The following is a 24,866-nucleotide window of genomic DNA, read 5'->3' as shown; positions in this document are numbered from 1 at the left end:
AGTGATTACTAGAGGCTGGGGCATAGGAGGAGGGGTTGACTTCAGAGGGGCAGCATGATGGCATTTTTTGGGTGATGGAGCTGCTCTGAATCTTGATTATGGTGGTGGCTACACAACTCAAGGCATCTGTTAAAACTCAGAACTATACATCAAAAAGAATGAATTTTACTGTATGTATATAAATGAATTTTTTAATAGCTTGGGTCTAAACCAAGATTTCCCACCCTCAAGACTGTACCCTTGAGAAGATGATGCCAGAATTCAAGACAGTCAGAGGGAGCCCGCTCCAGCTTCAGGCTCTGTATCCCTACCCCTCATGGACTTCTTTTGGCACCTATATGCCTCACTGTTATTCTGCTAATCAGTCAGCTGGAGAGCAGTGACTCCTCTATGAGTTTGCAACTCTGATGCTGATAAAATGAGGACACTCTAACAACGTAAATGTGGAACAGATATATTAACTAGATAAATAATGAAGAGCTAACATGGTGGGGAGTGGGGAAGTGGGGAGAAGTGAAGATGGAGAGAAAGACTTCTAGAATTGCCAAGTCTGGAATATGAGAGGGGTATAAAGCTCAGAAGTTTAGGTTATGCTATGAAATGAATGGTATATCAACCATTTCTACATACAGTGTGACTACTGGAGGAAAAAAAAAAACGTCGTGGATATTGATACCACTTAGGAGAAGGAAAAAAAGTTGTAAAACAATGTGTATGACATCTCTGTAAATAGGCAGAAGTTCATATGCCCAAAGATTAACAGTAACTATCTCTGAGTCAATAGATTATGGATGATTTATATTTCCTTTATTTTCCTTATCTATATTTCCTTATTTTTTTATAATAAACACATGTGGCTTTCAAAATTTAAAAAAAGAAAGTAAAAATAATTTAAAAAATAAATATACAAAAAGATTTTAGGCAACAGGAAACTCAAGTCTTAAAAATGCTTAATACTAAAGTTAGTTTCTAATTCTTGAGGATTGAAGCCTTAAGATGGCAGTCTATGACAATGCTGTTGGACAGAGGCAAGCAGCCCTTATGATCTGTTCCAATAATTAGATACAAGATATGGATAATTCATGACGCTGCCTAGCTTCAGACATCTGGAGATGCTGAGAAGCATAAAATATAACCAAATATACAAACACAAGCCCTGTTATGCCCAAACGCTACTTAAGGCAGTCTCTTGGCCTGTAGTTCAGACGTGCATAATCATGTCCCCCAGGTAAACTAATACATGCAAAATAATAAGTTTACCCTTATTAGGTAGTAGTCTCTCTTGAAACCCACACAGATAGAATTTTCACACCATGCCATGGACTTGGGCACATCTGGTACACTAAAGTCCCCCTGAGGAAAGAGAGCAAGAGTTCAAATGGAAAGATGTTAAAAGAAACCATGATCTTCCTGTTATTCCATGTCCACTCTGCAAAATGAACCTCACCCTCATCTAAACACAATTCTGTAAACACAAGGCTAGGAAATCATCTGTGATAAAAATTTAAGTCACCCATGAACTGGATGACTAGATGCCTTTGGAAAAGGTGAAAACCCACTCTGAAATAAACCCATGTGTATAAACACTGCTTCTGAAGGCCAGGAGACTCTTGATGAGTGAGCATGAAGAGGCTCTCAGGTACTTATGGCAGAGCCTTCACCTGGAGAGAACTCCAAGACTAAGGCCCTGACCTTCAGTATCACTGAACAGGAGTCTTTCAAGCGGTGAATCAACATGGACTTTACCTGCAATTCGTGAAATTCCCTGTCCTTCCAGAAATAGAGCTGCAGCTTCTTTTTCACTGCCACACACATCCGCAACACCTCCTCACCAGTCTCTGTGTGCTGGGAAGAGACACCCAGAGCAAATGAGGATGTGTATACGACGGCTCCACGACTGGGTGACCACTAAATGAAAGACTGCCTGCCTTGAAATGGCTACGAATCTGAAAATCCCCTGTAATACAAAGTTACCCTACCAGACAAGCTGGGTGGAAGAACACCATTTTTCTAAAATGTACTTAGAAACACAGGCTGAGGAGCACTTCCTTCCTGAGGGCTGCCAGTCAAAGGTCCCAACCCCAGCACATCTCTTAAACATTCATAATTCACACGGAAAATCCCAGGGCAGGCCTCCACCTATGCAAACGCTTCCTCTTTTTTTCTTAAATGTTTCTCACTCATGGATGTCAATATCTGCTGGTCAGGGATCAGCATGTGTCAGTGGCACTTTTAATCCTTAAAGGAACAGGGGAAAAGAAAATGTCTAAACATAAAACAAAGCAGTGTCAATGTAGACCACAAATACTAAAAAGCGATCAAGCTGAGTAGAGGGGTAAGGCAGATTTTGAATAATGTAAGGAGGATAAATTTGCAAAAATTAGGAGAAATGTCTTTCCTGAATAACAAAAAACACCCTCAAGACAAAGAAGACAATAATATGTTCAGAACAAGGTCAATATAATGTCCTATAGTTATGTCCATGATACTGATGGTACAGTTAAGTCTGGATTTTCCCCATAATGGTTTGTCCACGGCAAATGCTTTTTTTTTTTAATGTTGATTCATTTTTGAGAGACAGAAACACAGTGCAAGTGGGGGAGGGGCAGAGAGAGAGAGAGAGAGAGAGAGAGAGAGAGAGAGACACAGAATCCGAAGTAGGCTCCAGGCTCTGAGCTGTCAGCACAGAATCCGATGCGGGGCCTGAACTCACGAACTGCAAGATCATGACCTGAGCTGAAGTCGGACCTTAACCCACTGAGCCACCCAGATGCCCCTCCATGGCCAATGCTTTTATCCTGAGTTCGTTGCCTCCTCTGGTGCTCTAATCAGCACACACACAGGGAACCCAAATGTGTCACCTTCAGACCACATACAAAGGGGAAAATTTCTCTAATACAATCCAAAATCAAACATTTTCTTTGGATCTCTGCTGGGTTTGGATATCCATGTTATTCTTCCCATCTGATGGTAGGAATAATATAGGAAAGAATGTATTTATCAAAATACAATGTCAAAATTCATCTTGCCTAAACTTACCTCAAGGTCACATGTGAACAGTGATGCTCCCTTTGCCTTTGAAACCGTAGTGATTTGTTGAAATGTCAACAGGTCATGGACATAAATGTTATTTTCTGTTTGGAAGGAAGTATAATAACCCTATAAATTATCATAATTCTCCACACACATGAATAACTAACAAATAGATGAACCAAAGTGAATGTTGGTTGAAGATGTATCTTTCAGTTTCACTAACAATGAGTTATTCCGATCTATTATCAGAATTACACTCCAAAATGTTTAAGAGGTCACTTCTGTTCCTTCAAATTTGGGCTGGCTTGTGTAAGACAGCTCTTTCACTAGCAAAGCCCTCTTATACTCGGTCTTCCTCAAGTCTGGAAATTTGTGATGCAATATTTGTACAAGAATTGGCTTTCAAAGCTACTTCCATTAGGAGGCCTCAATAAAAGAAAGGAAATCCTCTGTGGACTTTGTATGATCCCATGATGAGGAATTCTTTTCTAGCTGCAAGCAAAATAATTTCACTCAGGCCTCCTATCTAGTTTTACTCATTAAGACATAGTTACTTTAAATGTTCCTCTCTAAACCTAGAAGCTAAGTTTAAAATTATTCTACCATTTGGGCCCTGGGCTGAACAGTACAAACGTGAGGCAAGTTTCTAGTTCTTTGTTGCCAATAAAAGGCCTCACTGGCTGCCTTCAATTGAATCTATGGCTTTTCAAACAAGGCTTGAATAGTCTGGCCTTGATCTGTCTCTCCCCTATCTCTTGCCACTGTGTCACTCTTCACCACACATCCTAAGTCTGGTCAGACTGCAGGACCTCTGCTTAAAATGCTCTGCCTTCTTCTCCCTTCCTATCAAAATCCTAATCATCCACTAGATGATGCTGTCACTCCCATTACTAATATCCACAACATTTTTTATAAATTTCCATTGTAACTTATCACACTGAATCATGATTATTTTCTGTCATTTCAGTCTTCACAATCAGAACATAAACTCAAAGACAGAAACTATGTCTCTTTCAATGTGGTATCCCCAATGCCTAGGGCAGGGCTCAATAAATATCTGCTCAATATCAATAAATATCTGTGACTGAATGAATGAACAGCACTCCTTGGAGAACAGAGCTCAAGTTTATGAGAGATGCTGTTGTCTTTTTTTTTTTTTTTTTAATTTTTTTTTTTTTCAACGTTTATTTATTTTTGGGACAGAGAGAGACAGAGCATGAACGGGGGAGGGGCAGAGAGAGAGGGAGATACAGAATCGGAAGCAAGCTCCAGGCTCTGAGCCATCAGCCCAGAGCCTGACGCGGGGCTCGAACTCACGGACCGCGAGATCGTGACCTGGCTGAAGTCGGACGCTTAACCGACTGCACCACCCAGGCGCCCCAATGCTGTTGTCTTTAATACTCGTGTACCCTGCTGTGTTTGGTGTGGTACAGGTCAGTTTCACTGACTCTCAAATTAAACATGAAAGAGTTAGTCAGGTCACAGTTTTTATTTTTTGACACATGAAATATAACTACAACCCCTTTTCTTACCTAATAAGCTGACCAGAATCTTAAACTGGGAAACCACATGGATCTGGAAAAGAACAAATCATTAGACTCAATTAAACATTTCTGACAGGGCTTAACAAAACTTCATTTAACTACAGTACTAAAAAAGGACTTGGGGTACAGGGGTGGCTCAGTAAGTTGAGCATCTGACTTCAGCTCAGGTCATGATCTCGCGGTCCATGAGTTCGAGCCCCGCGTCGGGCTCTGGGCTGACAGCGCAGAGCCTGGAGCCTGCTTCTGATTCTGTGTCTCCCTCTCTCTCTCTGCCCCTCCCCTGCGCATGCTCTGTCTCTCTCACTCTCAAAAATGAATAAATGTTAAGGAAAAAAAAAGGGACTAAAGAGTCTATGCCAATGACAGGAATCCGACTTATATTTATGTGTAATCGCAATTTCTGTTCATTATAGAGGATCTCAGGCACATGACGGATGGACCATGATCTCTGCGTAAGTGGGAGAACAGAGAGCAGAGGATTCAGAGTTATTAAAAATGTTACCGAAGTTCTAGTTTTGACATGGTCCCATAGAAGTCAAATATTTTGTAGTGACCACCATCACTGCCTACCTGTTGAATCTTTTTGGAGAAGTTTTTATTGGATTTCTCTAGTGTCACTTCAAACCTGTTGCAACCTATGGAAAAGAAACAAACATTTACAGTTCCAAACACAGGGATACATGTAAAACTTAACTATAACAAAAAATGCTGCTCCATATTGCTCTACTACATGAATCTACAAATTCCTAAAAGACTAGAAGCTAGAGATCTACACTAGAGAGCTCTCTTCACTGAGTATAAGAAGTCACTTTCAATTCTAATTTTAGAACAGAGGGTTTCATGCACCTTCACTTGGCATTGGCAATCATATGATGGAAGTTTAGTGAAGCTACAAGGTACTTGTGAGTCTGAAGCTCTTATCCTGCAATATAGTACCTCGGCTAAGTGTTTGTAAAAAGTCACAAATATAAGAACCCAAGCAATGAAACCCAGCCCAAAGCATCCTCAGATCTAGACCAGCTAAATCCCAGCAGCTACCCTGTGTCCTGCATCACGGGACAGAGCAAACACTCAATACTAACCCCAGAACTAAAGTAATTTAATACATCTACACTTACTGCCACTTTCAGGAGATTCTACATCTGTTGGCACTGCTGCAAAAAGGGAAGAAAGTTACATACCACAAAAACATGTCATGCTAGCTTTGTGGGAATGACAAAAATATTCAGCCTCAAAAATCACCAAAAAGGCAAGAAGAGAATAATTATCATGACAATGACATAACAACAAACTAAGCAAAAACTAGGTGCTGGGTTCTGGGTTTAAAAATTGATGTATATTTTCTAAAACCTCACAACTATTCCAAGAAGTAGGTATTACTGTTCCAATTTCATATGAAAGGCACCTGATGGGTCAAGCAGTTAAGTAGCAGCCAGTGAGAAAGCGCCCAGAAGCAAACTCAGGGCTGACTGGAAAGCCCGTGTGCTGAGCCTATACTCTATCTGTCTCCCAGCTTGTGAAGAGACTATTCAGGCTGCTGACCCCGGGCTGCTCCCCACAACTAGTGGGGCCCCCACCACCAAAGCCGGTCTTACTTTTTCCACCTGTCCCTCAGCAAAGGAGATGAAGGGACTCTGGAGATTCAAGAGATTCAGAAATGTGCCCTGTATTCTGCCATTATATTTCACAAGAAAAAAAAAAAAAACCAGCCACTTCACACTTGATACAGAGCTCTATATTTGAAAAGAGCTTTATTTTATTACTTCTAACAATTCTCCTCAAAGGCAGAATTATCTACGACTGAGGTTCTCAAATTTTTTGGTGTCAAGACTCCTTCACAACCTTAAAAATTATGGAGAATCCCAAAACTTTAATATGGGTTGTAGTTATCAATGTTTACCAGGGTAGAAATTAAGACAGAAATTTTTAGGGGCACCTGGGTGGTTCAGTCAGTTTAGCGTCCGGCTCTTGACTTCAGCTCGGGTCATGATCTCACATTTATGGTTTGAAGCCTCATGTCAGGTTCTGTGCTAGCAGTGTGGGGCCTGCTTGGGATTTTCTCTTCCGCTCTCTCTCTTTCATAAACCCTCTACTTTGACTTTTGGTTTCTCTTCTAACCAGGTGCCTTCCTCTTTTCCTATTTCAAGGGTAGCAGAAGAGTAGCAGAATAAGGTAAAGGGTAGCAGAATAGGCCACCCCAAAATCTGCCACTTTTGTACAGGGATTATTTTGAGCTGAAGGCAATTGAGAAGAAACAGGTACAAGAAAAGCTCTCTGCCCTCCAATTTGCGTAAAAACAGAGCATACATTTACACAGGTGTCCCTCTACCCCATCTCTACCAAGGACAGGATTTAATTAGTTGGAGACAACACTAGACCATCAGCGGCCCACAGAGGATACCAGAGCAATCTACTAACAAACCTTACTAACTAGTCCTTTTTCCATTAGTTTCCCATGTGTGTGTCTTCTAGCAGTTTGCCATCCTAGAAACTCTAAGTCCTTTTCCCTTGCCTTACTGCTTCTTTAAAAATTGTTTGTTGAGGGGCGCCTGGGTGGCGCAGTCGGTTAAGCGTCCGACTTCAGCCAGGTCACGATCTGGCAGTCCGTGAGTTCGAGCCCCGCGTCAGGCTCTGGGCTGATGGCTCGGAGCCTGGAGCCTGTTTCCGATTCTGTGTCTCCCTCTCTCTCTGCCCCTCCCCCGTTCATGCTCTGTCTCTCTCTGTCCCAAAAATAAATAAACGTTGAAAAAAAAAAAATTGTTGATTTGTTAAGATGCTATATAAGCCCAAATTCCAACCAGCCCTTTCAGCTACCCATCACTAAATGCTTCCATGTGTATGTGTAATACACATGTTAATACACTTGTCATTCTTTTGTTAATCTGTCTTTTGTCAGTCCAATTTACATATTCCCACCCAACGAACCTAAAATTGGTAGAGGGAAAAATATTCCCCACCCCACAGACCTGAAAGATGCCCTTTTTTCCCATGTTACCCTTGCTTAAGGCTCCAAAGGGAAGTACTATTACCTTAAGCTATTTACTACAGAAAGTCTATTAGGTTGAAAATTATGAAATGTAGTTTTTTCTAATACAGTCAAATAATGAAAGGGGCAGGGACGCCTGGGTGGCTCAGTCAGTTGAGCATTCAACTCTTGATTGTGGCTCAGGTCATGAGCTCACAGTCATGAGATCAAGGCCTCTCCTCCCCCTCTACCCCCTCCCCAACCCCCCCACAACTGTGCTGGGCGTGGAGCTTGCTTAAGATTCTTTCTCCCATTCTATCTATCCCCCCGCCCACTCTCACTCACTCTCAAAAACTAAACTAAACTAAACTAAAATAAGACAATTTCATATGGTTCGACATACTTGGGCATTTACAGCAGATTTCTGTAGACTCTACAGCTCCAAAGTATATTATCTAAACACATCAATTTTCCATAAAAAGAACATCGAAGTAAAATTATGAAAAGGGAATGAGGTACTTCTTCTCCCTCAAAGGAAGAAACTCTGACAAAATAAATTTCAAATACTTTTGGTTATTATTCTACATTTTGCTGACAATGTCACATTTGAGAGAGCTTTAGTTTTCAAAGTCCTTGCATCTGACCTCAACAATTTTCTGAGACAGACAGGCAGTTTATAGAAGAGGAAAATGACATTGGGAAGGACCTACTCATAGTCATTTAGCCAAGGAGAAGGAAAGCTGAGCTCAAACCCAGGTCTCCTCTCTTCTAGTCCACCCCTCACAAGTTAATAAAAGTTTTTAAACCAGTGGTTCCTAATTTTGTTTCCTACCCCCACATCACTCACACAAAAATCTTATACCCATCAGTAATACTTATTTCTGACAGGGAGTCACTAAGAAGTAAGGAGGGGAGGAATGTTCAACCCCACCTTTGAGGGGGGGGGGGTTGGGGAATAGAGTCTGAAAAAAACAAAAAACCCTGAAGATTTTCATATGCTTCTCCCCACTTTACCACAGTATTACTCTCAACCCCGATGGTTTTTAATGATCTAGGGATCACTGATTTCACAGTTGTATATTAGCTATCAACATTTTTTGCATGAGTAGTAAGCCATCTCTTTCTCGATTCTGGAGAGCTGCTACTTACCAGCATCTTTCCGGATCCTATAGAGAAGAAGATGTCCTTGTTTGGTGCCAACAAGAAGCCATTCCTCTGCAAGAGAAAAGAATTGTGAGAAAGGTCAATCAGCTTTACTAAAACCCTACTTCTTGAGCTGGGGCTTGTAATGAGAAGTCAAAGGGTCAAGAAAAGGAGTTGCTTTTGATAGCAGGTGTTTTGCAAAACTAAGGAGTATTTATATTCAAGAAATGTTTGAGAACCAACCAATCAAAAAAGCATCATTACTAGACTAGACATATCAGGGAATAGAAAATGTCCCTGCCTTCACGGTTTCAAAATTAAACTGACCAAAAATAGGATGAAAATTTATATAATCACAAAATGGGGAGTATAAACATGAAAGGAGGTCTCTAATGTCAGAAACAAAGCTAAAAGGTACCCTTTGGAGGCTTAATGATTTTACCTTAAGGAAAATTAGAATTCATGATCTCAAAAGGCGGCCTAGCAGATCAAAACAAACTGCAACTCTCACACATTGTTGGCAGCAATATAAACCAGCACAGTCATTTTGGAAAAAAGTCTGGCAGTTCCTCAAAAACTTAAACGTACAGTTAACCATGTGACCCAGCAATTCTACCCCTGGGCATATACATGAGAGAAATGAAAACATATGCTCACACAAAAACTTGGACACAAATGTTCAGAGAAGCAGCATCTGTAAAAGCCAAGAGGTAGAAACCACCCAAATGTCCATCGACTGATGAAGGGATAAACAAAATGTGGCAAATCCATACAATGGAATATAAGCCAGCCATCAAAAGGAATGAAGTGCTGACATATGCTACAATAGCAGGGATGAAACTGACATTATGCTAAATGAAAGAAGCCAGACGAAAAAGGCTACAGATTTTATGATTCTATTTATATGAAATGTCAAAATAGCCAAATCTATACAGACAAAAAGATTAGTGGTTGCCTAAGGCTGATGGGCTTATAGGAAAATGAGGGAGTAAAAACTAAGGGGTATGGGGCTGATAGGATAATTAAAATGTTCTAAAATGGACTGTGGCCATACTTGTACAACTCTGTGAATGTACTAAAACCCACTTAACAGTGTAGTTTAAATGGGTGAATTGTATGGTATGTGAATCACATCTCAATAAAGCTCTTATAAGGAAAAAAAAAAAAAAAAGATGATCTAGGCCAGTGAGTGGTTCTTTGGTATGTATCAAAATTATCTGAGGATTTGTTAAAACACATTGCTGGCCCCTGCCCTCAGTGTCCGAGTCAGCTGGTCTCACAGCAGCCCTGGAAACTTGCATTTCTAACAAGTTCCCAGGTGATGCTAACACTGTTGGTTCGAGGACTGCTTTGGAGACACTAAAATGGTCCATGCGAAAAGTAAAGAGGCTTCAAAAGGGTTTATTTAAATAATTACCCTGACAGATGTGTATTAACTCATTAAGGTAAGTTAAGCATGTCCAGGTACTTCCTCAGCTTTTTGATGTTGTAACAAACATAAAGGTCGTTCATTCCTTTCATAAACTCTCTTGATCCTTTATGAGATAAAATATTGGAAAATGGTACAAACAGATACTTTATTGAGAATGTATTGTGTTCCAGGAAATGCTAAGCACATATCATATGTTAACTTCACTAATCCTCATAACTATCCTTTGAGGTACATCCTTCTGATAAAGCCCCATTTTATAGATGAGGAAGTTGAGGCCTAGGGGATAAATAATTTGTCCCGATTCATACATGTAGTAAGATGTGTACGGAAGCATCTGGACGTAACTACATGCTGTGATGTACTTACTAAGGCATCACATGTCAAAAGAATGGATTTTGGCCAGAGGTTGTCTGAACGACACTGGTTATATTTCTAAAAACAGGTAGGGGTGCCCTGGTGGCTCAGTCGGGTAAGCATCTGATTCTTGATTTCAGCTCAGGTCATGATCTCACAGTTTGTGAGACTGAGTTCCACGGAGGGCTTCCTGCTGACAGCATGGAGCCTGCTTAGGATTCTCTCTCCCCCTCTCTCTGCCCCTCCCCCACTGGTACTCTCTCCCTCTCTTTCAAAATAAATAAATAAAGTTTAAAAAAATGTAAAAACAACAAAAACAGGTCAAAAGCCACATCAGGAACATTTCTCCTGATTGGAGAAATCCTCCTAAGGTTGATGTCCTTAGTCTTCCAGGAAAAGATAATGACTCTGTCTTCTTTTATTTTGTGTCGACAAAGGAAGTAGGAGAATGTGTGCCTTTTTTTTTTTTTTTTTTTTTTTTTGAGAGAGAGAGAGGGAGAGGATGTGCATGTATGTGCAGGAGAAGGACAAAGAGAATCTTAAGCAGGCTCTAGGCCCAGCGTGGAGCCCAACGTGGGGCTTGATCTCACAACTGTAAGATCATGACCTGAGCCAAAAACAAGAGTCCAGTACTTACTGGACTGAGCCACCCAGCCTCCCTAACAGTGCATTCTCTCAATGACATAAGAGAAATCAGAAATAACACTAGCTCTAATGGAATGCTGGAGATTTATGTCAGAAGAGAACACAGAAAACAAAAGAATTAAGTTTTCACAGTGCTTGCTTTGTAAAAAATATTGTGCTCAATACTACTGTATTGAGCAAGTGGTAATCCTAAAGTTGATTTTTAGGACACCCACTGCTATTTCAGATGTAAACAAAATGAAGCAGAAAAGTTTTTAACTCACTTAAAACATACATAAAAATCTATAACCAAAAGGCCAACATAATATAATGTTCACCTTCCCTTCCCACTCTGCTTCCCAAATCCCTACTGTTTTTCTTTGTGTCTTTGAGCAACCTATCTTTACACCCAGGTCTGCAACGTCTATCAATTTCACCTCTGTAAGGTACCTTGCAACAGCCGTATCCCAGGTCTCCAGTAACCCCTGTGATGGCCTCACCGGTCTCCCTATATGTGTCCTTCCATGTTTGCTATAGACAGATAGCAAACCTTAGACAGATCTGTGATACTGTCACACTGGGGCTTAAACCTTCATGAAGCTGCACCACTAACAAATGAAGTCAAACTTGTAAGCATGACATTCAAGAATCTACTTTCCATTTTTATTGAAATGTTTACTTGCCAAAAGATGTTTCTTATCAAATGCCTACTCTATTGGTCATAAAGTGGAATCAGACAAATTCATTGTAAATAAATAAACAAATAAATAAATAAAATTTTTAATTGAGATTTTATTTGGCCCTTTTCACGTTTTCATTTGAAGGTGCTGGAGAAAAATGCATTTATCATACATGCAAAGTATAACAGCTTTCCTTTATATAGTAAAAGCAACACACACACACACACACTCTCTCTCTCTCTCTCTCTCTCCTAATACTCAAACTCATAAGGGAAAACAGTGCATCATCCAGATGTGATAATGGCACAGAATCTTGAAGAGGCTTGATTTGGTTTTGGAAGTCAGTGGGTGCTCAGGTGACCAGAAGACCTGACCCATGTTGGGCCTCCACATTCTATGACATGTCATCTTATAATACAATAATGGATACAAAACAAAGAGAATGAGAAGTCTGCAGAGCAGGCTCAAAATCTGGGTAGACAGTCCCTTCTGAGACCCAATACAGCAAATCAGAGAGTGGGACACACTACATAAACGGTGTATAACACATACATAAACAGATGTCAATCAGCCCTAGAAAATTCCTGACAGACTAATCCTGAGCCACAAGTTTGGAGCTTATTCCTCCTGGGAAGTGAGGAAGTGCTGAGCCCTCTTGCTCATAATAACCCTAATGAAGATCTGTCCAACAGTGCAAACCCAGCCCAAGCTCATGTGATATATAATTCCATTCCTGGCCCTATGCTGGCCACTGCAGGGAATACAGAAATGGAAAAGGTAGTGGTCATTTTCCTGTTTTTGGGGGTCATAGAGCAAAGAACAGTGTTTCTTAAAGCATAATCCTGATTAGCTATATTAGAACGACTTAAACTTATTAAAAATACACATTCCTGAGGGCTGATCTGATTTAGATACAATAAATTCTGCAAGAGTGACCCAAAATCTGCATTTTTGAATTCAATTTTTTAATTATACGACACATTTATGTAGTTTCAATGCTAAAACTGTGGGAAGTCTAGCTTCCATTCTTGTCCACTCTCTCCTGTCTGCTACAGGCAACCATTTTAGTCCTTTTTATCTTTCTATTGTTTCTTTGGAAAATATAAGAATGACTGCATATACACACATACACATACACACACACACACACACACACACACACACACACACACATTTGCATTTTTCTTTACAGGTTCTGAATATATATTAAAGTTTGGGAACCAGTGTCTAGAATCAGACATGATTTACTGGATATAGGACCTTGGAAAAATTACTTAAATTCTCAGGTTATTCCTCTGCAAAATGCAGTTATTGTTTCATAAAAGCTTAATACAGACTAGTACTCAATAAACAGAAGCTTGGGGCGCCTGGGTGGCGCAGTCGGTTAAGCGTCCGACTTCAGCCAGGTCACGATCTCGCGGTCCATGAGTTCGAGCCCCGCGTCAGGCTCTGGGCTGATGGCTCAGAGCCTGGAGCCTGTTTCCGATTCTGTGTCTGCCTCTCTCTCTGCCCCTCCCCCGTTCATGCTCTGTCTCTCTCTGTCCCAAAAATAAATAAACGTTGAAAAAAAAAAAATTAAAAAAAAAAAAAAATAAACAGAAGCTATTACTATTAATATCATCATTCATTCATCAAACATAGGTTTAATGAACACCTATTATGAAGAGCTATTCTAGGCTATAAAGCAATATACAAAACAAAGTTCCTGCTCTGAAGGAATTTCTATTCTAATATAGAGTGAAAGAGACAATAATATAATATAAAACAGCATTAAGTAGCAATCCATAAGAAGAAGGATAAGCCTGAGTGAGAGAATAGCACATTGTCTTTTATATAGCATAGTTGGGGAAAGAAAGTCTTGCTGATTTATGTGGCATTTCAGCAGAGACCTGAAGGAAAGGAGGAAGAAGCAATGTAATATTTAGAGCAAGAGAGTTCCAGACAGAGGAAAGATCAAGTGCAAAAGCCCTGAGGTAGGTACATGCTTTGGGTATTATGGAATAAAGAAGACTGTGTGACTAACAGGACAAAGGAGACGGGGTAAGAGCACAGGAGATGGGGTGGGTGAGGGAAAGTAACCAGAGGCCTGATGATGTCAGATGTGTGAAGCACAGAAAGGGCTTTGGAACTTATTCTAGTTGTGATAGGAAGCTACTGAAGGGTTCTGAGCACTGGAGAGATGTGATCAGATTAAATTTTCAAGGGATCACTCTACCTCCGTGTGGATAAAAGACTGAGAGCAGCACAATAACAAACAACATGGTGATCAGTCAGACAACTACTGCAGTAATCCAAATGAGAGAGGTGGTGCTCTCATCAAAGTAGAAACAGTACAGATGGAGAGAAGTGACTGGACTCTAGACTTATTCTGAAAGTAGGGCACACAAGATTTGCAGATGGACTGGATGCAGCGTGTAAGAGAAGTGAAGAATGATTCCAAGGCTTTTGGCCTTAGTAAAATAGGTACATAGAAATGTCATTTGCTGAGATGTGGGATGCAGGGGGACAAAGCATGTTTTGGGAGAGTGGAATCAAGAACCGTTGTGGCCATGCTACGAGACGTACAAATGAAGGTATTGAAAAGTCAGACGGATTCTACAACTCTGGAGTTTATGGAGAAGTCATCATCAGCATCCTCATCTCCATTTCCCTCATTTCCATTTCCCAAGAGATGGACTATGGTGTCTCTAAGACATCTTCCAGCTCGAATACTGTCTGGCCCTGCATGATCTGGTTTCTGGAGGTTCCTGGATGAATTTTAGGTAAAAAGGGTAACGACTAGAAATAGTAGTATTTACTGCTGCTCAGGTCGGAAAATAGTTTTCAGTCAAGAGTTGGTAAATAGCCTCTTGTAGCCTAATACCTACTGCAGCATCCTAGGAGGTAACGAGCCCGTCCCCTGCTGGGATCAAGGCAAAGAGCTACCTACCATTTCAAGTTTTAATTTATTTACCCATTTTAAGTAATCTCTGCACCCAATGTAGCGCTTGAACTCACGACCCTGAGATCAAGAGTTGCACGCTCTTCTGAGCCACACAGGTGCCCCATCCCTACCATTTCAAAACTATCTTTCTGGAAAGCTCAAGTACAGGGAATCTTTACGGTGACAAAGTGGAGTTGGTGAGAGGCTGAGATACATGTACTACTAGTTCCAGAGAGTATCAGTCAAGGATTCTGACAAGTATGGTAAGCAGCTGCATTCATCCTTTTTAGAAGCATATGTCCTAGGCTGAGTTGGGTACCTCTCTCCCATGTTTCTACATTAGGCAGCATATGCCTCCAGTATCATTTATCTTACATCATAATCCGTTCATATGTCTTTGTTTCTCACTCTGTGTCCTAGGAGCACAGGCACTGTTTCCTAATCATCCTTTAAGCCCTGTCTTTAGCAGAGAAACTGGTCCATATACATACATCTAATACATACCTGATGAAAAATTAGGGGAATATGTCCCTTTGGACAGTGTCAAGTCTTTCATTTTTTACATTTCTTTTCTCCTCTATTTATTTATTTTTTTTAGTGTTTATTTATTTTGAGAGAGAGAGCATGTGCGCACACATGTGTGCAAGATAGGGAGGGGTAGAGAGAGAGAGGGAGACAGAGAAAGAGAGAAAGAGAATCCCAAGCAGGCTCCGCACTATCAGACCCTATGCGGGGCTCAGTCCTATAAACTGCCAGATCATGACTTGAGACAAAATCAAGAGTCCGATGCTTAACCAACTGAGCCCCCAAGCGCCCCTCCTCTGCTTATTTTTAATTTTTACTGAGCATTTAATCACAGAAAATGGAGGGTTTCTTGAGATATCCAGAAGAAGCAAGAGTCTCTCCTTAACCCAAGGGACTAAGACAGCTGTGAAGGTGTGATTTTAAAGCCCAAGACTGCTAAAGGCAAGACAGTGCAAATTAACATGAAGACCTGTAGTGAAAGTACCTTACTGAAGAGGCTGTAAGGAACTCTGCAAGGCTGACTGGGTGGTACTGTCTGTAAATGATCCAGAAGACACCAGCCACCACCAAGATTCCGCCAGGCCCATCTTAGGCACCTAGCTCAGTATAAGATCTGATTAAGACTTCTGGGCCACTTTTTTATGGCCTTTGATTTTTAGCACTTGGACATTAACAAGAAAGACTTAAATTACTTGTTTGGTCTTCGGTGGCTGTTATCAGACACAAGCACTCAAAGATAAGAGCATAACGTTCGTAACTGAGAGTCAAGGTTTAGACCCCTGAAACCATTTTCATTCTAGAGCATACAGGAGATGCCAGACCCTGTTTTCTGTACTGACCAATCCCAAGAGGATTACACAACTTTTTAATGGGTTAGATTCCATGACAGCCTGGAATGATGCTCTTCTACCCACAGTTAGGTAACTTGGGACATTCTGAATACAAGGCAATCAACCACTTGGCTAAACTGAGTTTAGAACAACAACCTGAGCTACCTAGTGACAAGTGACACTGACAACTGACAAGTGAACGATGAGTGATTACTAAGAAAAAAGGCATACGGTATTAATGTATTTAATGCCCCCCCAAAATAGTGTTGTCTTTCACCTAGAAAACAACAATCATCTGGACAAGTTCAAGCCCCCGGTAGGTTGAAAACTCCCCAGTGCTTGCCCCTCCAAACTGAAGACTTCTTGGGAATCGAAATGACCCAAAGCTGAGCACAGTTAATAAGAAAAGTTCAACCTTCAACTCTGTACCGAAAGCAAGGATAAACGTACCGAAAGTCTGGGTCCCTGAGGACTTGCCAAACAGTCCCATTTGACCTCGCTGTCTACAATACTATGCCCTCCCTCATCCCATGCCTCTCGGACAGCGTCCGATCGGAGTCCATACAGCCAGACTCCTGTCCACATCCCCAGCCTTGTGAAAGGCAGGAACCGCTTCTGCGCTAAACCCGCCTCGGGCCCTCGGCTCACCCCAGGCAGCCAGACAGTCGATCTGCAGAGGCAGCTTTTCCAGGATCGGCACTGGCTCGAAGGCGTCATGCATGGCGGCGAGAAGAGTCGCCGCAGCAGTCTCACCCGAAGTGTGCGGGGACGGGCCAGGTTTGGGCCTGGGCCGGGAACCAGCCCCAAGGAAGGGCCAAGCGGAACGCTGACCGAGACCCCAGCTACAGGCCGTTTGGCAACACGGCCAACACCGGACTTCCTGCCGGGCTAAGCCCGCCCCTTCCGCAGCAGAAGCCCGCCCCTTCCGCGCAAATTCCTAACGCTCTTTCGAGGAACGCGCCGGCGCTAGGCTTCCCACCTTCACCCTAGACCCAGAACTTGTGTGTCATGGAGCCTGATTAGCGACGGGGCTTACCTAAAAGGCGGGGGGGGGGGGGGGGGGGGGGGGGGGGAGGGGCATATTGGAACTGTCAGCGTAGCATGGTGGTGAGTTCGGGCTTTGGCGTCACTTAGTCGGGATGGAGACCATTTAGGAAATTAGCCCTTGTTTCTTTATCTGCTAAAGGATGGTAGTGTTCCACACTGACCTGGTGTTGTGGACATTAGCAACTCCTGACACACTCTAAACACCCAATAAATGGTGGTTTTTGCATTACCATTATAATCCCAACCACTTCAACTATTTTACCCTTTTTTTTAAAGGTTGTTCTAGGCCAGTGGTTCTCAAAATGTGATCCCTAGACTAGTAGTATCAACATCACCTGGAAACTTAGTGGAAATGCAGCCGCGGGCCTCATTCCTGACCTACTGGATCAGAAAATCTGGATTGGGGGGGGGGGTGGGTGCAGGGGGTCCAGCAGTCTGTGCTTTAGTAAGTCCCCAGAGTGAGTCCATGGACTTTAATGTTTGAAAACTACTGCAAGAATGAGGTGTATCTGGCAACCCCCCTCTCCCCCCCCCCCCACACACAAAGAATATAGCAGGTAGGTCATTAAAGCACTTGAGTTTAAAACATAAGTCTACGATAAGTAAAAAAAACTGGCCTTGGTCACTTTATTTTTATACAATGTCAGTTTCTTCACTTGTAAATTAGGATTACTGCCCCATCTTTACCAAATGCTGTTTCTGATAATCCAGTGAAATACTTTCAAAGTGTCAATATTAACACAAAAACTGCTAAATAAATCAAGCATTATGGGTGATTTTCACCATAGAAAATGAACACCTTGAAAATATAGAACTGCCAGCTGCTGTCCTCAAAGAAGGCCTGATACCTAGCAGTTTCAGGCCCAAGGACTAAGACCGATATAAACTCTCAGGTAACATGTCAATGTAACAACTATAAATTACTTCTGAACCAGTTCTAAGAAATGATACGCTGTATGTAATCACAGTGCCATAACCCATAAGAGAATGCAGAAAGAATTATCAGGTACAGTCTACAAAATTTGTTACTTTACACTACTGCTTAACACCTTAAGATTTTTTCCCTAGTCTTAAGTCAACATCTAACCACCCTCAAAAAATATTTGACCAACTATCTTGGTGCATTATAACTATTATTCACTTGTTAAGTGTCTCTATGGAAGAACAGCACACAACAGTACCACTAGCCCTTTGCTAATGGATTAACCTGAGAATATAGTCAGTTCTTCATATGTTCCTTAGAGATATCGCCTAGGTGACTTTTTTTTTAAATCACCACAGCAAAGAGCTATACAGAGATGTTAAATAAATGTAAACACTTCCACTATAGTATGAGTTAGTAAGATTGTGGTCATGTGGTCAATGGTTTCAACAGATAATAAGACAATGTAGAGTAAAAACCATGGAAGGAAAATTCCCACAAGAATTTGGGAGAAAGGATGGTCTTTAGAGAAAGTCTGAAAAAAATGAGGAAAATATATTAATTTTGTTAAAATTTTTTATATTAAAAAGTGGCATGAACTTTCTACGTAAAACAAAAATCTTGGGAAGGCAAAATTGGACAAAACCATTAAAACAAATATAGTGCTTCAAATGAATCCCATCACCTTGTGATGTCTCTTATAAACAGTCTCTAAACCAACACCAGGTATAAGAACAGTCGATCCTAAAGAATGAGCAGCAGTCCAGGGCCTCCACGCTACTTCATGCAGGAAAAACTGTTTCAATTAAGCCAGAAGGACCTGTTTCCTTTGTATTAGCTCCTGCTTCCTAAGCATTACAGTTCCTTTAGCAGGGCACTCATTCACAAGCACTTAGACGGAGTGCCTCTCTGCATCTAGTGCAACACCCAGTGAACGGCATGAAGGCAAACAAAGCACTGCCTAGGACTCCGCAATGCCACCGCCCTTGGAGGCTTACAAAACAGTAGTTAAAAGTTCTGGAGTGTGCACCACATTGCCAGCAATGGGATGTGTCACAATAGCAGATGTCAAGAGTTAAGCTAATATTTCTCTCTAAAGTACATCTGAGATAGAAAAATCTTTAATATACACCATTTGTAAACAAAATTGCACTTGATTTTTTTTTAAATGATCTGAATCATACTGTAACAGTTTGCTTCTCTCTTACATACTCTTTTGTTTTTGTTTTAAATCATCCATAGAACCATGGCTCCTTAGTTCAGGACTCTTTTTTTCTCAAAATTACCTCTGTAAGATGTAACCTTGGCTTCTCAGGAAATGGAAAGGTAATTGATAATTTCCCCCATCACCTATGTAACTCTCTAAATAAATAGAAATTATAGGCAGTTGCTCCTGGAGATTACATATTATGGCGTTGATGTCATAGTTCTTTAGAAGATGTTAAACTTTTTAGTTTGATAGATTAAACAATTTAAACGTTATAGAAGGTTCAGGAACAACACACATAAGTTGCATAAACATCCATGTCAGGGTGTGGGAGGGAAAGGGGCATCAATGTTGTAAATAAAAACTTGGTAGATTTTTCTTGTCCTATGAACTTGTTTTCAGTAAGATGTTCTCCTTGTTCTGACACCTCTCACCAGCTCCAATGCACAAAGGTCAAGGAATAGATCAGGTTTCACTGCCTCCTTTAATTCCATGGAGGAGTGTAGAAGATTGACACAGAAGCTGATCTCTTCCGAGTTACTACCCATCTTCAACTGCACATCTTCCCATTCTTTACTCCATTTTGGACCTTTCAAAGTGTGTGATCATTCGTTCCTAGGGGGAAAAAAAGTCTTTTCTAAGCATATTAATTTTAAATGGTCTACATTCCAAGTATCCTCTATAATGAGGATGCACACACACATTTCCCACAAGTACTTTTGCTTATGTCCACTAAATATTTAGAAATGGTTCCTATCTATGAAGATTTTGAGACACACAGATGCCTAGGCCCCACCGGAAATCAACTGAATCAAAATTTCTAGGTTTCTGGACACCAAACCACAGATCAAAAGGAACTGTATCTTTCTGAGTCAAATAAGATGATTAAACAAATATTTACTTAAGATTAAGCTTAAACAGGGGCGCCTGGGTGGCTCAGTTGGTTGAGCATCCAGCCCTTGATTTCAGCTCAGGCCATGATCTCATGGTTCTTGAGTTTGAGCCCCTCATTGAGCTCTGTGCTGGCAGTGCAGAGCCTGCTTGAGATTCTCTCTCTCCCTCCCTCTCTCTGCCCCTCCTCCACTTGCTCTCTCTTTCTCTCTCTCAAAATAAATAAATAAACTTTAAATAACTTAAAAAAAAAAGATTAAGTTTTAATGAAAATGTGGACCTCCTCTGATTCAAGAATTTAACTTGAAGAAAATGTCAAGGATGTGGGCAAAGATTTAGCCAGAAACATTTCTACTGCAAAACTCAAAATTATAACAAAACAGAATTAAATGTTCAAAAACACAGGACTGTTTAAACAAAATATGGTATATCCTTAAAATGAAAGATTACACATTCATTAAAATTACACTTGAAAAAGTTCTAGAGATCTGTTGTACAACAATGTGCATATAGTTAACACTATGCACCTGACAATAATTAGGATGGCAGATTTTATATATTTTCATAATTTTTCTAAAAATCATGTTAAAAATTAGGCCTGATTAGAAAACAGTATTTATATATGCCGTTTCAATGAAGAAAATTAACGTGTTACCATTAAATTTCCTCTCTTATGTAATTTTTCACCTTAGAGTTAACATTTTTCATTTTGTGTTGTTTCATTTGCTAAAAGCACATATCACAAATTTATCCTGAACTGTAACAGATGTGTAAATACTTTTTCAATATGATCAATTACATCAGCCAATCTATCCTTTTTATTTTATTCTTAGAACGACTCCTCCTGAAGCTCTCTGGTCTGCTCCATTCTGGACTGGATGCCCTCTAAGACTGTCACGCAGCTATTGGTCTTGGAGTTTCTTACATCATCATCCTGGGAGTTTATCCTTGCCCCTCTGTTGGACCCTTTATTTCCTGAATCCAAAGTCTTTCTCTTTTTAGTTCTCTCAATTTATAAAGAACATTTTCTATTACTTTCCTGAGAAAGCACATATAGAATGTTAATTATTTTATTTTTTGCATGACTGAAAACATCTTTATTTTACCCTCATACTGACAGTTTAGTTGAAAATACAATTCTAGGTTGAAAATGATTTTCCTCAGGGGCCTAGGTGGCTCAGCTGGTTGAGCGTTCCATTTTGGCTCAGGTCATGATCTCGCGGTTTTGTGGGATCAAGCCCCATGTGCTGGCAGCTCAGAGCCTGGAACCTGCTTCAGATTCTGTGTCTCCCCCTCTCTCTGTCCCTCCCCTCCTCATGCTCTCTGTCTCTCTTAAAAATAAATAAACATTAAAAAAAAGAAAATAATTTTCCTCAGAATTCAAAGACATTGTTCTATTATCTTCTAGCTTCCAAAACTGAGGCCACAAAGTCTGATGCTGTTTTGATTCCTGGTCCTTTAAAACTTGTTTCTCTTGTAATTCATTTAAGTTCTTAGTTCTTGAATAGGTTTTTCACACAGGGAAATATGAACAGATAGGTGAAGTCGATATAACCAAAAGTACTGTAATAAACCTGTAGTGAACTGCCCAACTGGGTTTCACATACTCAGCCTTCTTTGACTGAAACAGAGCGATGGCTGGAGAGCTAAAGTCAAAAGGAAGCCCTGAGGGCAAACTACTAGCAGAAGCCCACAACAGGGAGATCTAGGAACTGCAGAATATACCACAGAAGGCAAAGTGTTACAAAGATAGGTTTAATTCTAAATGGTAGAGTTCTCAATTATTTCAATGCATAGAACTGCTAAGGAATTTGACATTGTATGCCACATCACACAGCCAAGTCAGTGGGAAATGAACAATTTTTCTTAGCAGCCAATCCAACAAAGTAAGTTGGATTCAGGCCGATGCTTTCAAAGGACATTCAAAAATCAAGGGATACTAGAATAACCTAATATTCAGAACAAAAGACCTGTCCTCAAATCTGATCATAAAACTTTGGAAAAGAAATAGGGGACAGGTACAGAAAGGAAACCTTCTTGAATAATATCTGGGTTCTAATATTGGTATTTCTATTCTCATCCTTTTTCAACTATACCAACTACAGTCCTTCAGGCCGTTACTGAGTCAAATAAATAAAATATCCCTGAACAAAGGACCTATGATTCCCTATTAAATCATGAGACCCACAGTTTATGCACATGATTTGATTACTAACCTCATCTGAATCCAGAAGGGCTGGAAGTGCTCTGCAGAGAGGAAAACACCAAAATGAACAACGTAAAGTCATAAATGGTTCATAAAGGAAATTATGAATACAATTTAAAGCCCTTTCAATAATTAAGATCTGCATCTTATTAATGGGCACTTCAGGGGGAAAAAAGCAAATATGAAAACAGAAGAGTTACTGGAATTGTACAGAGAAAAACCATATCCTGCACTGTAACAGGGCCAATATTTAATTAAAAATATAGTCATGGAACTAAAAAATCTCAAAAGGATTATCCCAATGATTTTGGGAAGGTGTACAGCTAAATCTTTCTAAGCAGAAATGTCATCTGAACATATAATCCTGATGGTTTGTATTCCTTATTTTTAACATCTTTTTAACATTTTTAATATTCTTTAATTTTCTATTAGCATTCGCATTAGCATGTTCTTCAGCTCATTTACTTAAAAGTATAATAGTATACTTTATACTATATAATATATAATATATATTATAATTATAATAGTATAATAAAAGTATAATTATAACAGTATAATAAAAGTTATACTAACTGAAATAGGATTCTTATGATAACAATTCAAAAACTTACACATCTGTCACAGAAGAAGGAACATTCTCTTCTACCCATTTCAAATCATCTTCCTGCTGGAAACATACAAATACCAGTGGTTACTAAAATGCACCAGATAATACATGTCAAGTAAGGATCTAAAGAGGTCTCAACATTTTTAAACTTAATCTTTTGAGAATTCTGAAGTAGTATATTCACATAACAACTGGGACTGCTAACAATTTAAAAAATTATATAGTCAATACTTTAAAAAATCCATGTAAGTGTAATATAAGTATGTAAGTGAAATATAAAATTGTCTTTAAATGCTTTCTTCTCAATGTTCTAATACCTAAGAGTTTGCTTCCTGTAAGTTTTGCTCCTTAAAAATGAGATAAATTCTAAAGCCCTTAATGTAGACTGCATGCATAGTTCTAAAAAACAAACAAGAAACTGCTGAATGAAAAAAAAATCTTGATCTTTACTACAAATAGCATCTTAGGTTAACAGGGCTATAACTTCCATTGATGAAAACAATTAAATAGAACCATCAGACTAGTCTGAGGTGCCTTTTCAGGACACGGTAACAAACCAACTAGGTTAAAGATAACTAGATCTTAGAATGAGGATCACTTACTGTTTCTGTTTTTAAAAATAAATGTAATATATATTAAAAGATGTATAAAGCAAGCTTAATTACAGCATAGATCTAAAAAATCATTAAGGCCTGTATACAATTACTTACTGCTTTGTTTACTTTACTATTTCCATTTGGTTCTTGTTTAGTACTTCTCATTTTCATTCCTTCTGCAGAGGGAAAACAAAGTAGATGGGTTAAGTGTATCAGACACCAGCAATAATTTCAAACATGGATTCAGAACTTTAGGTTTATGGACCCTGATTTATACAACAGCTATTTCTCTACTTTTATGCTAGAAGTTCAAAGCCAAATTTCCAGCTCATCCAGTAAGCAAAGTGTACATTTACTGTGCAATTATTCACTGAATTTATCATGGCTTCACCTTAATATTTATACCCTTACTTTTGATTCCCCCTAACTTCACCACATACCAAATTGAGAAACAATTGTACAACAGTTGTAAACTAATAAACTGTATCAAAGTATCTTGATTTTGATACTCACAAACTGTTATATTTGCTTTACTCTATTTCTAAAAACCAGAAAATAATATTTAAAGCACAAATCAATTTTATCACTACCAAAGCTTTCTTTTAGCATAGGTTCTTTTTGTTCATCTTCTTCCTCTTCCTCAGACAATGGTGAAAAGGCAAACCTGACAACGGAAAGAAACAAATTAGGAAACTACAAGAAATGCTACACTCTCTAGATTTTACAGACCTTATTACTGAAGCTGCAATGAGTCATTCATAAAATTATTTCAGTGAAAACAAAATAATTCTTCCCCTTCAGAAAGCTCTTATTTGCCTTTATTAGCAAGAGAAGCAGGACAGTATCACATTTACAAGTGCAGGCTCAGCCACATACTACCTGGGACTTGAGACAAGTTACTTATTCTCTGTGCCTCAGTTTTCTCATCTGAAATTGGGGATAAGACATTACTCATAGAGGTGTTTTATAAAAAGTAAACAAGTCATTTCAAAAAGTGCTTAGAACAATACCTCACACATGGTAAAGCATTTACAAGCATATATTACCACAAAGAGGAAAGTAAATTCTCATGTAATTTAAAATCTCAGCCTTTCAATTTGTAGTTAAGAGAAAAAGTCTTGACCTTGTATGTACCAGGTAATTTAAAATCTCAGGTTCCAAGTGGGGAGCTGAGAAGATGAAGGCTTCCTCTGGTACATCTAAGATATCTTTCCTTTACAACTTCCAAGAGATTCAGCAAAGCAGCTGCCAGACAGATAACTCCTAGAAAGCTTCCACTTTGAACTCACTCTGTACTTACTGTTGTCTCTTATTTTAATTCTACTTTGTTTTTAAAT

The 24,866-nt window shown here is 39.7% G+C and overlaps 2 protein-coding genes across 6 annotated transcripts in view; both read right to left on the bottom strand.

Annotated features, from left to right (window-relative positions):
* The window catches only part of VPS39 (VPS39 subunit of HOPS complex), a 46,938-nt gene extending 29,887 nt beyond the window's left edge, over positions 1 to 17,051 (bottom strand). For 2 of the 4 annotated variants that reach the window (XM_047075250.1, XM_047075252.1), the window contains exons 1-7: positions 16,702 to 17,051; positions 8,692 to 8,757; positions 5,148 to 5,212; positions 4,566 to 4,608; positions 3,040 to 3,134; positions 1,747 to 1,845; positions 1,261 to 1,353 (exon numbers count right to left, since the gene is read on the bottom strand). In XM_047075250.1, coding sequence (XP_046931206.1) covers positions 1,261 to 1,353; positions 1,747 to 1,845; positions 3,040 to 3,134; positions 4,566 to 4,608; positions 5,148 to 5,212; positions 8,692 to 8,757; positions 16,702 to 16,774 — 534 coding nt within the window. In that variant the 5' untranslated portion in view covers positions 16,775 to 17,051. The remainder of the gene's footprint in view (positions 1 to 1,260; positions 1,354 to 1,746; positions 1,846 to 3,039; positions 3,135 to 4,565; positions 4,609 to 5,147; positions 5,213 to 8,691; positions 8,758 to 16,701) is intronic. The other 2 variants (XM_047075251.1, XM_047075253.1) reach the window with 2 other exon arrangements.
* Positions 17,052 to 18,580: 1,529 nt separating this feature from the next.
* Positions 18,581 to 24,866, bottom strand: part of TMEM87A (transmembrane protein 87A) — a 39,906-nt gene continuing 33,620 nt past the window's right edge. For both annotated transcript variants that reach the window (XM_047075259.1, XM_047075260.1), the window contains exons 16-20: positions 24,120 to 24,193; positions 23,644 to 23,705; positions 22,938 to 22,993; positions 22,337 to 22,367; positions 18,581 to 19,844 (exon numbers count right to left, since the gene is read on the bottom strand). In XM_047075259.1, the coding sequence (XP_046931215.1) occupies positions 19,803 to 19,844; positions 22,337 to 22,367; positions 22,938 to 22,993; positions 23,644 to 23,705; positions 24,120 to 24,193 (265 nt within the window). In that variant the 3' untranslated portion in view covers positions 18,581 to 19,802. The remainder of the gene's footprint in view (positions 19,845 to 22,336; positions 22,368 to 22,937; positions 22,994 to 23,643; positions 23,706 to 24,119; positions 24,194 to 24,866) is intronic.

This window comes from Lynx rufus, unplaced genomic scaffold (genome assembly GCF_022079265.1).
Source record: "Lynx rufus isolate CCGP_SWC_20201006 ecotype Redwood Valley unplaced genomic scaffold, mLynRuf1.p SCAF_13, whole genome shotgun sequence".
Lineage (NCBI taxonomy): Eukaryota > Metazoa > Chordata > Mammalia > Carnivora > Felidae > Lynx > Lynx rufus.
Note: the sequence above shows the minus strand (reverse complement) of the source record. Positions and strands in the feature narration are given on the sequence as shown.